The sequence below is a fragment of the Amblyraja radiata genome, chromosome 4, assembly GCF_010909765.2.
Source record: "Amblyraja radiata isolate CabotCenter1 chromosome 4, sAmbRad1.1.pri, whole genome shotgun sequence".
Lineage (NCBI taxonomy): Eukaryota > Metazoa > Chordata > Chondrichthyes > Rajiformes > Rajidae > Amblyraja > Amblyraja radiata.
Genome location: NC_045959.1, coordinates 19,996,238 through 20,012,195, shown reverse-complemented (window position 1 = coordinate 20,012,195; position 15,958 = coordinate 19,996,238). Strand labels below are relative to the sequence as shown.

Genomic DNA, 15,958 nt, shown 5'->3' with positions numbered 1-15,958 from the left:
CCACAATCCCGTTTATATCAACGGGTCGATGGTGGAATGGGTCAAGAACTTCAAATTCCTGGGCGTGCATATTTCCGAAGATCTCTCCTGTTCCCAGAATATTGATGTAATCATAAAGAAAGCACATCAGCGCCTCTATTTCCTGAGAAGATTACGGAGAGTTGGTATGTCAAGGAGGACTCTCTCTAATTTCTATAGGTGCACAGTAGAAAGCATGCTGACCTGTTGCATCGTGGCTTGGTATGGCAACCTGAGCGTCCAGGAGCAGAAAATGCTGCACAAAGTTGTAAACACTGCCCTGTCCATCTTCAGCCCCGACCTCCCTACCATCGAGGGGATCTATCACAGTCGCTGCCTCAAAAAGGTTGCCAGCATCATCAAGGACCCACACCATCCTGGCCACTCACTCATCTCTCCGCTGCCATCAGGAAGAAGGTACAGGAGCCTGAAATCTGCAACATCCAGGTTCAGGAACAGCTACTTCCCCACAGCCATCAGGCTATTAAACACAACTTAAAACAAACTCTGAACTATAACAGCCTATTGCACTTTATCTGTTTATTTATGTGTGTGTGTGTATATATACACACATACTATGGTATATGGACACACTGATCTGATCAGTATTTATGCCGACAATATTCTGTTGTGTTGCAGCAAGCAAGAATTTAATTGTCCGATCTGGGACACATGACAATAAACTCTCTTGACTTGACTTGGCTATTGCAACAACCTCATAATTCTGTCAATTAGGTGAAGCAGACCAACATCATAGTAACATAGAAAATAGGTGCCATTCGGCCCTTCGAGCCAGCACCACCATTTAATGTGATCATGGCTGATGGTCTCCAATCAATAACCCGTGCCTGCCTTCTCCCCATATCCCTTGATTCCACGAGCCCCTAGAGCTCTATCTAACTCTCTCTTAAATTCATCCAGGGATTTGGCCTCCACTGCCCTCTGTGGCAGGGAATTCCACAAATTCACAACTCTCTGGGTGAAAAAGCTTTTTCTCACCTCAGTCTTAAATGGCCTCCCCTTTATTCTAAGTCTGTGGCCCCTGGTTCTGGACTCGCCCAACATTGGGAACATTTTTCCTGCATCTAGCTTGTCCAGTCCTTTTATAATTTTCTATAAGTTTCTCCCCTCATCCTTCTAAACTCCAGTGAATACAAGCCTAGTCTTTTCAATCTTTCCTCATATGACAGTCCCACCATCCCTGGGATCAATCTTGTGAACCTACGCTGCACTGCCTCAATCACAAGGATGTCCTTCCTCAAATTAGGTTGACACAACCCCAGAACATTATCTTTACAGGATGTTTGACGAACTGGTCGATGTGGTATTTTCTCACCTGCTCTCCAACTGATCAAACTCATATCTACTTTGGCTTTATGCCACTGAATACCACCTATCCCTCGTCCACACATGAACAATCTTTATATTTTAAGGTCAGCTGGCATCATTTCTTCTTCAGCCGCAATTAGAAATTGTTTCGGATATGCCACAGAGTCCTGGTAGGAGCAGTGACTCGGGGAAGAGTTGGCCTGGAAATCTTCCCATCTCCCCAGTTTGACAAGGCCAAGGGGAAGGAGAGGCGCAGGCTGGTCCAGGAGGAAGTGAGGGCAGTGGTGGAGGAGGAGAGGTCTACCAGAGCAGTTGGATTGAGGCAGCAGGGAGCCTGGACAAGGTGGGAGCAGGCCATGGACCGGAAAAGTCACATGGACTGAGCTCTGGCAGGCTGAACCACAGCGCATCAAGTTCCTGGTCCAGGCAGTGTATGATGTCCTGCTCAGCCCATCAAACCTCTTCATTTGGGGCAAAGCGGAATCTCCAGATTGCCCGCAATGCTCAGGCAAGGGGGTGTTGGAACACATCCTGAGCTGTTGCCCAAAGGCTCTTGGGCAGGGCCGGTACACATGGCGTCACGACCAGGTTCTTAAACCCTTAAAGCCATCAGCATGGGAATCAGCAGCTATAGACGAGAACGCCCCACCACCCAGATGATCACCTTCGTGAAGGCCGGAGTGCAGCTGCCAAGAACTACAGCAGCCAGGAATCAGTCAGGAATCCTGGCAACTGCGCAGGACTGGCAGCTTTCCGTAGACCTGGTGAAACAGCTGAAGTTCCCACAGCACATTGCCACGACCACCCTGAGGCCAGATATCCTCCTGGTCTCAGAGGCGACCAAAAACATCGTCTTGTTGGAACTGACTGTGCCGTGGGAGGACCGTCTGGTTGAGGCCCACGAGAGGAAGATGGCCAAGTATGAAGAGCTGGTCATAGACTGCCGCAAGCAGGGCTGGAAGGCAAGGTGTATGCCCATCGAGGTTGGCTGCAGAGGTTTTGCAGGGCAATCGCTCTACAAAGCCTTGAGTGCACTGGGCATCAACGGAGTGGCGAGGAGAAAGGCCATCAAGAACACCACAGAGGCAGCGGAGAAGGCCTCGAGATGGCTCTGGATCAGGAGAGGAGGTCCATGGGGAGGAGCGAATGCCACCTGAACACAAGTCGTGGTCTGATCAACCACGGCTGGGTCGCCTGGGTGAGGGTGTCTGATGTTGAAAGACCCGAAACACCCAATGACCCCAGGTTACATCACTGATGATGTGTTCAGGAGCATCTATCGATTTATTTGTACCAATGTTTTTGCACAGTCCTTCTGGCTATATGACCGTCTTGCTCCCTCAGCAAAATGAAAGAGCTGGTCAACTACTTCAGGAAGCGGGGTGATGTACACAGCCCAGTTTGTATTGATGCTGTTGCAGTGGAATTGGTTGAGAGCTTCAAATTACTAGGCACAAATATCACCAGCTTTATTGATGTCATGGTCAAGAAAGCACACCAATGCCTCTACTTCTTCAGAAGAAATTCAGTACGTCTCCAATGACTCTTATTAATGTCCACAAATGTACTATGGAAAGCATCATATCCAGTGCCTCATAGGGCAACTGCTATGCCCAACACTGCAAGAAATTGCAGAGAGTTGTGCATGCAGCCAATCCATCTATAAACTAGACCATCAACTTAATTTATAAGGAAGGCACATCAAACATAATCAAGGACCACTTACACCTTGGACATTCTCTCTTATCTCCTCTCCTGTTGGGTAGACAATACAAAAAAGCTTAACATGTACTACCTAATTCAAGAACAGCTTTTATTCCTTGAATGGACTTCTCATATGCCAAGTAGAAATTTCCAATCTCCCAATTTACCTTTTCTTTTAGCTGCACTTTCTCTATAGTGTAAAACCATATTCTGCACTTGGTTCATTTTATCTTAGAAACATAGAAAATAGGTGCAGGAGTAGACCATTCGGCCCTTCGAGCCTGCACCGCCATTCAATATGATCATGGCTGATCATCCAACTCAGTATCCTGTACCTGCCTTCTCTCCATGCCCCCTGATCCCTTTAGCCACAAGGACCACATCTAACTCCCTCTTAAATATAACCAATGAACTGGCCTCAACTACCTTCTGTGGCAGAGAATTCCACAGATTCACCACTCTCTGTGTGGAAAATGTTTTTCTCCTCTCGGTCCTAAAAGACTTCCCCCTTATCCTTAAACTGTGACCCATTGTTCTGGACTTCCCCAACATCGGGAACAATCTTCCTGCCTGTCTCTAGCCTGTCCAACCCCTTAAGAATTTTGTACGTTTCTATAAGATCCCCCTTCAATCTTCTAAATTCTAGCGAGTACAATCCGAGTCTATCCAGTCTTTCTTCATATGAAAGTCTTGCCATCCCAGGAATCAGTCTGGTGAACCTTCTCTGTACTCCCTCTATGGCAAGAATGTCTTTCCTCAGATTAGGAGACCAAAACTGTACACAATACTCCAGGTGTGGTCTCACCAAGGCCCTGTACAACTGGAGTAGAACCTACCTGTTAAAATCCTTTTGCTATGAATGCTAACATACCATTCGCTTTCTTCACTGCCTGCTGCACCTGCATGCCTACTTTCAATGACTGATGTACCATGACACCCAGGTCTCGTTGCATCTCCCCTTTTCCTAATCGGCCACCATTAATATAATAGTCTACTTTCCTGTTCTTGCCACCAAAGTGGATAACCTCACATTTATCCACATAATACTGCATCTGCCATGCATTTGCCCACTCACCCAACCTATCCAAGTCACCGTGCAGCCTCCTAGCATCCTCCTCACAGCTAACACTGCCCCCCAGCTTCGTGTCATCCGCAACTTGGAGATGTTACATTCAATTCCCTTGTCCAAATCATTAATATATAATGTAAATAGCTGGGGTCCCAGCACTGAGCCTTGCGATACCCCACTAGTCACTGCCTGCCATTCTGAAAAGGGCCCATTTACTCCTACTCTTTGCTTCCTGTCTGCCAACCAGTTCTCTATCCACATCAATATTGAACCCCCAAAACCGTGTGCTTTAAGTCTGAATACTAATCTCTTATGTGGGACCTTGTCGAAAGCCTTCTGAAAGTCCAGATATAACACATTCACTGATTCTCCCTTATCCACTCTACTAGTTACATATTCGAAAAATTCTACAAGATTCGTCAGACATGATTTACCTTTCATAAATCCATGCTGACTTTGTCCAATGATTTCACCACTTTCCAAATGTGCTGCTATCCCATCTTTATTAACTGACTAGCATTTTCCCCACTACCGATGTTAGACTAACTGTTCTGTAATTCCCCGTTTTCTCTCCCCCTCCCTTTTTAAAAAGTGGGGTTACATTAGCTACCCTCCAATCCTCAGGAACCATAATCTAAAGAGTTTTGAAAAATTATCACTAATACATCCACTATTTCTGGGGCTATTTCCTTAAGCACTCTGGGATGCAGCTTATCTGGCCCTGGGGATTTATCGGCCTTTAATCCATTCAATTTACCTAACACCACTTCCCGACTAACCTGGATTTCACTCAGTTCCTACATTTGACCCCCGGTCCCCTGCTATTTCCAGCAGATTATTTATGTCTTCCTTAGTGAAGACAGAACCAAAGTAGTTATTCAATTGGTCTGCCATGTCCTTGTTCCCCATGATCAATTCACCTGTTTCTGACTGCAAAGGACCTACTTTATGCATCACCTGCTGTATGATTTGCCTAGGTAGCATATATATATTTTTTCACTGTATCTCAGTACAGGTGATAATAATAAACCAATACCAATGTCTTCTAAACAATGAGTTGCTGCTTTTCGATTTATCAGATCTTTGAAGTTACATTAAAGTCCCTAATACTACTTTTAATTCCCATATCCCATCTTTTGTGGGCAATGTTATTTTTAAGCTTAAAAGACAAAATGACTGAAACTGCGAAAAAGGCAACCAAAAAATATATTTTTCTGCAGGACACCGCTTGAAGATAAATTGCATGCCATTCTCATTACCCTTCACTAAAATTAAAATTAACTTCTACTTCACTTTCCTCCCAACAGTTAAAACGAAGCACTAGGAATATGAAAAGGCAGTTTAGCTTGTCACCCGCAGTCAGTGATTCTTATAGCGCTCACTGCTTGACCTCTCCCCTTATTGCCGTCCTACCTCAGATGAAGAAATAAATGCTTAGAGCACATTTTTAAGGCTTATTTGATGTATTTGTTTCTTCCTACATCGAGTTTGTTTTTCAGTCGTGGCAATAACTATCTTGCCTGTTAGGACAGCGACATTAAACTGGAGTTTCGCCTGTTTTGGGATACCTTTATCCTTTACTGTTATCCTTCATAACAGTGTAACTGTCCTTCCCGTAAGACGGCATATCTGACAGTGCAGCACTCGCTCTCAGTATATCCAACAGATGCCAGTCTGCATGTTTGCATTCTAGCTTCTCGGGTTGAGTTTTAACTCTCGGACCTGCTGCATCGCTGAGCCATAACAGTCACTGACCAAGTGGCAGCCTGACCCGGCTGCAATTTGACTACCACCCTCTTTTTGACCTTTAACTGATTCGGGCCTGACAATTGTCACCGTTTTGGTTTTCTTTTTTGTTGTTGCTTTGGCGAGGATTACTGTGCATTTGAAACCATCGGACTAGCTCTCCCCGAATAGAACATCAACGTTTGTATCATTATGCAGCGTGTCAGACCTATGTTGGTGAAAAAAAACCCCTCTGCAATTAATTGCATGGCCAGGCTGCAAATAAGAGTTTACACACATATGTCTGTGTGTATTTGAGCGCCGGGACAGTGCGGTCGGAAGACGTGTTGTAAGATCCTTGCATGTGCACCGGAAGTTCCCTGTGCAGGCTCCGGGTGTATTATTTCCTGTTTACAGGCGGGAAGAGTGAACCTTTCCTTGCACTTTTGCCTCTGAGTGTTTCTCTGCTTGTAGCCCGAGGATCTTCAAAACACGAAACGCCGAAAAAAATCATCTCTTCGTTCTTGTTCCTTCCCAGCGGCGAGAAGATGGCGACGTTGGCGGACGCGGGGGAGTCGGACCGGGACCGAGAAGGATATCAAGACCGGGAGCCAACGCCTGCAGCTGCAGCCGGGGCCGTGCTGGAAGTGTCGGCCCCGGGCACTGTGCCTTTGAGGCTGCTAGAATGGAGCGTGAAAGTCGGCTGCCCCGTGCAGATCGGCTCGGTGCTGGCTCACTGCCTCCCCGTGGAGCCGGACGGTGGAGCCGAACGCGAAAGGCCCCGGCCCCGGCCGCAGGAGAAGAGGGTGAAGTCCGACCGGGCTGGGGTGGTGAAGGAGCTTTGCTGGCAACCGGGCCAAGTGGTGCCCAGCGGGTAAGGACTGGAGCTGGAGCGCGTGACACAGCGCGTTACATTGGGAATGGAACGTGGTCCGGGAATTGAACACAGCGTGTTGCAATGGGAATGGAACGGGGCCCGGGAATGGAACACAGCGCGTTGCAATGGGAATGGAACGGGGCCCGGGAATGGAACACAGCGCGTTGCAATGGGAATGGAACGGGGCCCGGGAATTGGACACAGCGCGTTACATTGGGAATGGAACGTGGTCCGGGAATTGAACACAACGCGTTGCAATGGGAATGGAACGGGGCCCGGGAATGGAACACAGCGCGCGGGCTCAGTTGGGTTGCAAGTGGGGATGGAGTGGCGTGGAGTTCGCGGGGAAAGAGAGAGAGTAAAGACCCATTTACGGGACACTTTGCAAGAAGCAAAATATTTTGACAAAAAAAACGCGTGTTGATTGCAGAGATCTTCAGTGGGAGGGCTTGACTTGGTTTGTGGATGGGTGTGTATGTAACCCTAAACGTATTCGTTTTGGATTTGATGACATGCGTTTCGTTAAGATGCATCTCTGGTGAAACGGATGAAGTGAAATTGAACACGCATAATTATCCTTAGAATGGATCCTTACCTATCTTTTTCTTCCAAAATTATTTCAAATATGCGATATCTGTAGATGCCGCTCTGCAGTCGCTGCTGTTTCTACATGCGGTTAACACTAAAGGTGTTTGTACGTTTTCTCTCGGCTCTTTCAAGTTGTCAACTTAATGCTCCAACTGTTGGGATATAACGTGCATATCAGCGACAAGTCTTTGTTGTGAGTGTGTATTAGCGAAGTGATTTGCAAACTCGTGTTATTGAAACTCGCGTATGACCACTTTGGAATTTAGATTTAAGTTAAACAAAATAGAAACTGTTATAAACTTTGAACAAGTTAAGTAGCATCTATGATACGAGAATGCTGACGTTTCAAGTCCGAAACATCATCAGAAGAATTTCCACTTGTTGTTTTATATCTTCGCGGTACAGTCGTGAAAACTAAAAGAAAAGTTTTGATTTAAAAACATTTCTAGACAATTGAAAGTTGTAACCACTGCCCAGTCCATCATCGGCTCTGACCTCCCCACAATCGAAGGGATCTATCGCAGTCGCTGCCTCAAAAATGCAGCCAACATCATCAAGGACCCACACCATCTTGGCCACGCACTAATCTCTCCGCTACCTTCGGGCAGAAGGTACGGAGCCTGAAATCTGTTACATCCAGGTTCAGGAACAGCTACTTCCCCACAGCCATCAGGCTATTAAACTCGCCAACAAACAGACACTGAACTGTAACAGCCTATTGCACTTTACCTGCTTATTTATGTGTATATTGAACTGTTCTGTATTTTTGCTTATAATATTCTGTTGTGCTGCAGCAAGCAATAATTTCATTGTTCGGGACACATGACAATAAACTCTCTTGACTTGACTTGAATGACGAATAATCATATTTATACCACCAGTGTCTGATACGCAACTCGGGATTGCCAACTCTTTGTGGATTTAAACAGTTGTGGTTGTGGCAGCAAAGTATGTTTCTCCCGTGGAGCCACTATTGGGCTTAGACCGTTACAGATGAGGCTGACAGAGTTGATGTAAACTTTTAAGTTCCTGTCACTCTCTTCGGGGAATTGAGTTTTTTGTAAGGGTGTGGTTGTTTCAGTTGTCAGCCAAGTGTTGAAAAAAGCTTCAGGGATTGGTGTCTCTCTTTAATGTCAAAATTAAACTTTTTAAGCAGTTCTTTACCAGAGAATTGAACTCCTCAGAAGCATCTAAACTGTTGAATTGATTGGCGTTACATACTGGTTGCTACATCATCAGTGTGGCATGAACTTGCTTTTTGTTGAACGTGCACTCATTGATTTGCATTGTTTAGTGATGCATTCCATCAGCTGTTTAACTCAAGGCCATTTTGGTAGGTTATACAAAATAAATCCTCTGGCACAAGCCTGCATTTACCCCTGAATCAGTGTTTCGGTAGAAAGAGATCACCTTCATGGATAGTTTAGGAAATGCTGGAGATACAAGAGACTGCAGATACTGACATTCTGAACAAAAACAAACTGCGCGACGGAAATGGAGAGAAAGCATTTTGAGTTGGGGTCCTTCTTAAACACATTCTCATCAGTTCTATTTCCCCCATTCAGTTACCTTTTACTCATTGAACACCCTCCGGCTACAACCTCCTGCCACCGACCTACACTCGGGATAATTTCAGTTACCAGATAACTTATCAGCACTTCTTTTTTGGTGTGGGGAGAAAGATCACAACACCGGACTCAAGTCCATGTGGTCCCAGGGAGAATAAGCAGAATCCTCTGTGAGAAGGCCCAGGGTCAGTTTTGAACCAGTGTTTCTCTGGTTGTAAGGGAGCAGCTCTATCTGCTCAGCCACCCTGCAGTTCACTTGCATTGTTGAGAGCAGGAAACTTTACCAGGTCCGCTCTCTTTATGATGCCAAATTCACAGCAGCATAGTTAATCTTAACTGCCCTATGAATAGCTGGCAAGCCAATCAGCTCAAGGGCTGTTAGAGACAGGCAATCATCTCAGGCCTTGCTGTGAAAGTCACAACCTGACAATTCATTAAAGCAATAAATATCCCACAGCCCCATTATTTTTCTTTATGAATTTTTTACAACTTGTTCTTTAAGTGGACACTACAGCTCTTTAAATGCGTTGGTGCTTCCATGTTATTTTGGGATGCGTGTGTGGTTTATGCAAGTTATGTCGTTCATACCATTTGGAAGCAATCAGAGTGTTGCTGGTTCAGTGTACCATCTCCTGTTGAACATATGAGCTAATATTATTGTTCCCAATTACTACAGAAAAATAAGCAGTTAGTGGCTTTGTACAGTATTTTATAACAAAGTTTAACTCCAACTGCTCTTACTTTACATGAACAGTAATTGCTTGGGCCCTTACATGCATCTTGCTGAAATCACCAAAATATTAAGGTTTTCACTAAAGCCCATTTCAATCCTTTTGTGTCGGGATTCCTTCAATCCCTCTTGCCCCTTTGTGCCCATGGCCCTCTCACAGTCCCTATCTCAGTTCCAGGGAATATCCTAATGAATGCTGTGTTATATGTAGGTCAACCACCGATTTTGGGGTTTTGGAGCCTAGCCGGATTATCTGTTTTTCCAGACTGACAGAGGTCATGGCCTCTGAGAGGAGTCCAACGGTACTGGAATGTTCACCATCGCGGGGTGGGCGGTTGGGGGTGGCTGAATACTGACCCGCCAAGTTGGCCATGGAAGCCGGCTACAGGAACGGATCCACGTGCTCCAGCTGGGGGCAAATTCGACCCACTGATCGGCTGCCAACGTCACTATGAGGTCGGGATCGGTTGCCTCACCTGGCCTAGGCACCACATTTTTGAGGGGACTTTCGTGGGGATTTCAAGTACACTCGTGTTATTTCGTCCGGATTGAAGGAGGTGCTGGAAAATCAGTGGTGAACTTGTATTACAAGATCCGACTTTACATACTTGTCCTTCACAAACTGGAAGGTACCGTGGAATAACCAACATTGTTTATTTGATAGTTATGTTAGCAGATGAGTTGACCCATAGCATGCGACGTAACACAATTCGGAAGGAGAGTTTGAAAAGAGATGTCCTGTTGCATATTTGTATCTCAATGATAATGTAAATGATCTTTTGACATGAAGCGATTTTCAAGAATATTTCTCACAGCTATACTTTGAAACTGATGTTTATGTTGTGCTCCAAGATATAAGCTGCATCTGCCAATTTATCCTTCCACATAGTTCTAAATGTATAAATTAAGTCAGAAGTGCTTTCTGATGGGATATACAGATATGGAATTGTTATTGATTCAGCTCTGAGACTACTAAATTCTTGGTTTCTGGTAAATTTGATGTGAAAATTCTCATTTTGTTTTTAAATCCCTCTTTGTCTCTCCCCTCTCTATTTCTGTAAACTTCAAGTTCAAGTGAGTTTATTGTCATATGTCCCTGTATAGGACAATGAAATTCTTCCTTTGCTTAAGCACACAGAAAATAGTAGGCATTTACTACAAAACAGATAAATGTGTCCATATACCATGATATAAATATATACACACATGAATAAATAAACTGGTAAAGTGCAAATAACAGAAAGTGGTTATTAATAATCAGAGTTTTGTCCGAGCCAGGTTTAATAGCCTGATGGCTGTGGGGAAGTAGCTATTCCTGAACCTGGTTGTTGCAGTCTTCAGGCTCCTGTACCTTCTACCTGAAGGTAGCAGGGAGATGAGTGTGTGGCCAGGATGGTGTGGGTCTTTGATGATACTGCCAGCCTTTTTGAGGCAGCGACTGCGATAAATCCCCTCGATGGAAGGAAGGTCAGAGCCGATGATGGACTGGGCAGTGTTTACTACTTTTTGTAGTCTTTTCCTCTCCAGGGCGCTCAAATTGCCGAACCAAGCCACGATGCAACCGGTCAGTATGCTCTCGACTGTGCACCTGTAGAAGTTAGAGAGAGTCTTCCTTGACAATACGACTCTCCGTAATCTTCTCAGGAAGTAGAGGCGCTGATGAGCTTTTTTGATAATTGCGTTAGTGTTCCCGGACCAGGAAAGATCTTCAGAGATGTGCACGCCCAGGAATTTGAAGTTCTTGACCCTTTCAACCATCGACCCGTTGATATAAATGGGGCTGTGGGTCCCCCTCCTACTCCTTCCAAAGTCCACAATCAGTTCCTTGGTTTTGCTGGTGTTGAGGGCCAGGTTATTGCGTTGGCACCATATGGACAGTTGCTCGACCTCTCTTCTATATTCTGACTCATCCCCATCAGTGATACGCCCAACAATAGTGGTGTCGTCAGCGAACTTGATGATGGAGTTCGCACTGTGGTTCGCTACGCAGTCATTGGTATAGAGTGAGTACAGCAGGGGGCTGAGCACGCAGCCTTGAGGTGCTCCCGTGCTGATTGTTATCGAGGCTGACACATTTCCACCAATACGAACAGACTGTGGTCTGTGGATGAGGAAGTCGAGGATACAGTTGCAGAGGGATGCGCAGAGACCCAGTTCTGCGAGTTTGGTAACCAGTTTGGAGGGGATGATTGTGTTAAATGCCGAGCTGTAATCAATGAATAACAGCCTGACATATGAGTTTTTGTTGCCCAAGTGGTCCAGTGCGGAGTGGAGGGCCAGCGAGATCGCATCCACCGTTGATCTGTTGTGGCGGTATGCGAACTGCAGTGGGTCCAGGTTTTTGTCGAGGTAGGAGTTGATTTGCTCCATGATCAATCTCTCAAAGCACTTCATCACCACCGGCGTTAGTGCCACTGGTCGATAGTAATTGAGGCACGTCACCTTTCTCTTCTTGGGCACCGGTATAATTGATGCCCTTTTAAAGCATGTGGGGACCTCAGACCTCAGAAGTGAGAGGTTGAAAATGTCCGTAAAAACTCCCGCCAGTTGGTCCGCACAGGTTTTTAGAACACGACCGGGTATACCATCAGGACCAGGTGCTTTTCGGGGGTTCACCCCTCTGAAGGATTTCCTGACATCGGCCTCTGTGACTGAGACTGAAATGCCATCACAGCGAATGGGGGATCGGGAAGGCACATCAGTATTCTCCCTGTCAAAGCGTGCGTAAAACGCATTGAGCTCGTCAGGGAGTGATGTTACACCGACATTCGAGCTGCCTCCTGGTTTCGCCTTGTAGGAGGTGATTGCATTCAGGCCCTGCCACAGCTGCCGAACATCTGTCTCGTCCTCCAGTTTGGAGCAGAAGTCCCTTTTGGCCTTTTTCATGGCCTTACCAAGGTCGTATCTGGTCTTCATGTTGGCCACTGTATCATTGGAGGTGAATGCCCTGTGTCTGGACTTCAGGAGAGTGCGGATCTCAAAGTTCATCCAAGGTTTCTGATTGGGAAAAACTCGGAAGGTTTTTGTAGGGATGCAGTCCTCCACACATTTCTTTATGAAGTCTGTAACGACTGTGGCATATTCGTTCAAGTCCGTTGCCGAGTCCTTGAACATTTCCCAGTCTACAGACTCCAAACAGTCCTGGAGTTGTTCTTCTGCCCCCCCCCCCCCCCCCCCCCCCCCGACCAGCTCTGTACTGTCCTCACTTCTGGGGGTGCGCTCTTTAATTGCTGCCTGTAGGCAGGAAGAAGCGGTATGGTCGGACTTACCGAAGTGAGGGCGAGGGATAGAACGATAGGCATTCTGGTGGTGTAGCAGTGGTCGAGGGTGTTAGGTCCTCTGGTGCAGCAGGAGACATGTTGGTGGAAGTTGGGGAGTGATTTCTTGAGGTTAGCCTTATTGAAGTCCCCAGCAATGGTGGTAAATGCCTCGGGGTAAGACGTCTGGTGTTTGTTGACCACGGCGTGCAGTTCCTCCAGTCCCCGACGGACGTCTGCCTGGGGTTGGATGTAGACCGCGGTCAGGATAACGGAGGTGAATTCTCTCGGGAGGTAGAAGGGACGGCACTTCACCGCCAGATGTTCGAGGTGTGGAGAGCAGGAGTTGCACAGGACTGCCACGTCTGAACACCACGCAGAGTTGACCATGAGGCAGACGCCCCCTCCTCTCCCTTTCCCAGATGCCTTTTCCAGTGCTACAACTATCTGGGATCTTTGTGCTGCCCCAACTTAGACATCCTGGTCATTCCAATGATCGTCGAAGCTTTGGAATCTCCATCCGAAACCACTTCATTTAATCTGCTCTCTTTAGTGCCCAAAAATGTGGCCAACTGCCCTCGTTCCCCTTTACGAGACTTGATGTCAGCATTTTCCTGATAATGCTTTTTAAAAACACTTTGCATATTTTTACTCTATTGAATGTGTTATGGTTACTCTCCAATTATTCTAACTACATTTCTCTTTCCTATGTTTCTATTTCAAGTTTATTTTTCACGTTCTGATTGAATCTGCTCCCACTATCTATTTCAAAGGATACAAAGGACATTTATTATCACATACACCAATTGGTGTAGTGAAATTTGACTTGCCATTTGCAGCACACCAATAAAAATAAGACACAACATTTAACAATAAACACAATGGTTCCCACTGTGAGGGAAGGCAGCAAAGTCCAGTCCTATCCCCTGTTTACCCATGGTCAGGCCTATTGAGGCGCCGCAGTCGCCGCTACGGCAACCCAATGCTTCAGGCCCTCTCGCTGGATGATGGAACTCCGGCGTCGGCAGAACCCTCTCAGCGGCTTGGAGTGTCTGGAACGGCCGCTTCCTCCCCGGAGACCGTGGCTCCCGAAGTCCACGGGCCACGCTGGTCAGAGCTCCAACACTGGCGCTCCCAGGTGTTTAAAGTTCAGCGCCGCCGCGGCTGGACGCTCCACAGACCACAGCTCCGCGATGCTGGAGTCGGCGGCCTCAGCACTCCGGAGCCCACCGCACGGCGACCCGGGTAAGGCATCGCCCGCTCCGTGATGGTGCTTCAGGGCTGCGCTGCCGCCGTAGCTGAAGTCCTGGCCGGTCCCGGCAGGAAACGCAACTCCAGTCCCGTTGGTAGGCCGCGAGGAAGGGGCGAAGATACGGCTCGGAGAAAAGCCGCATCTCCGACCAGGTAGGGACTGAGAAAAACAGTTTTCCCCCTCCCCTCCACCCCCCACATAAAAAGATTAGACCTCCAAATCAAACACTTTTTAACTCACTAAAAATAAAAATAAAGGGTGAAAGGACTAACAGCTGCTGGCAGGGCAGCCATACTCGACGGCGCCCCCTACAGAGACTCGACGGCGTAATGTAGTGGGAAACTTCTTGGTTTTCCTCCTTGTTTGTGTCTTTGGTTACAGAGACCTAGAAAATTACACCAAAAACGAATTAACTCCATCATAGACCTTGCAGGATAAAAATAGAGCCATACAGCAAGGAAAGAGGTCCTTTGAGTCTGCATGGAATACTTGCCTATAAGAATCCCATTTTATTCCTGCCACATTCCTACATATTAAGAGCTGTTTACAGCAGCCAATTTACAGATGAATCTGCACTTGTTTGGGATGGGGGAGGAAGTGGGAGCACCTGGAGAAAACGCACATGGTCACGGGGAGGAAGTGCAAACTCCACAGGGACAGCACCTGAGAACAGGATTGAACCTGGATCCCTGGTGCTATGAGACAGCAGCTTTAGATTTGCAGTGTGGAAACAGGCCCTTTGGAGTGTGGGAGGAAACTGGAGCACCCGGAGAAAACCCACATGGTCGCAGGGAGAATTTACAAACTCCGTACAGACAGCACCCATAGTCAGGACCGAACCTGGATCTCTGGCGCTGCAAGGCAGCAGCTCCACCGCTGTGCCGTCACCTGTAACCAGTTGTGTCACACAACGACTGATGATATAAACAGCAATTTCTCCCTCCTGCAGGGGTTGGTGGGTGTGGATCAACTTGTGGGCCTGCATGTATGAACCTGTCACAGATGGTCCCTGAAGCAGTACAGCTGGTCAAGGGCATGCAGAGGTTGGGACAAAGTTTCTGTCCTCCAGTAGCTCTTGACCGATGGTTCTTGCATGTCTACTGGATATCAATATCAATCAATATCAATATATTTATTACATGTCATTTGAACCTCAGTGAGGCTCAAACGAAACTCCGTTTCCACAGCCATACAAACAAAGACAATTTCCTACAGACAGACACACAATTCAATTTACAAAAACATCCATCACAGTGAACCCACTGTGATGGAAGGCAAAGTCTTTTCTCTCCCCTGTTCTCCATTTCTCTCCCGATGTCGAAGCCCCAGGCGGGCGATGGTGAGTCCCACGGCCATTTTAGGCCGCGCCGGGCGATGTACAGCCCCGCTCCGGGTCGTTCCAACCCCGCGACACGGGCTAGAGAAGTCTCGTTGCGGGAGCTCCGGAAAGCGGTCCCTCCACCCGGACCCGTGAGCTCCCGATGTCCCAGTCCACCGGACCTGCGGCTGCAGCTGGAGCCTCCGAGCTATCTCATGATGTAGTGAAATAGTGATCGAGGAACTAAATTCGGTTGGAAATGAACTGGCAGGTGCAACTACATGTAGCTGTTTTCCATTGTATTAATTGACAAAACTTAATTCATATGGAAAATCTATTACAGCTATTGTACTGAAAAAATACATGCATTTATTTTGTTGATAAAGCAAAAATATTGCAAATGATAGAAATCCAAAATAAGCATAGAAAATGACAGAAGCACCTAGTGAGGCAGCATCTGGTGAGAGAGAATGGGCGTTAATATTTTGGGTCAGAACTGGTTTCTGATGAAATTTGATGGTGG

The 15,958-nt window shown here is 46.8% G+C and overlaps 1 protein-coding gene across 2 annotated transcripts in view; it reads left to right on the top strand.

Moving 5' to 3' along the window:
• Positions 1-6,088: 6,088 nt before the first annotated feature.
• Positions 6,089-15,958, top strand: part of ctdp1 (CTD phosphatase subunit 1) — a 295,146-nt gene continuing 285,276 nt past the window's right edge. For both annotated transcript variants that reach the window (XM_033019051.1, XM_033019052.1), the window contains exon 1: positions 6,089-6,719. In XM_033019051.1, coding sequence (XP_032874942.1) covers positions 6,208-6,719 — 512 coding nt within the window. In that variant the 5' untranslated portion in view covers positions 6,089-6,207. The remainder of the gene's footprint in view (positions 6,720-15,958) is intronic.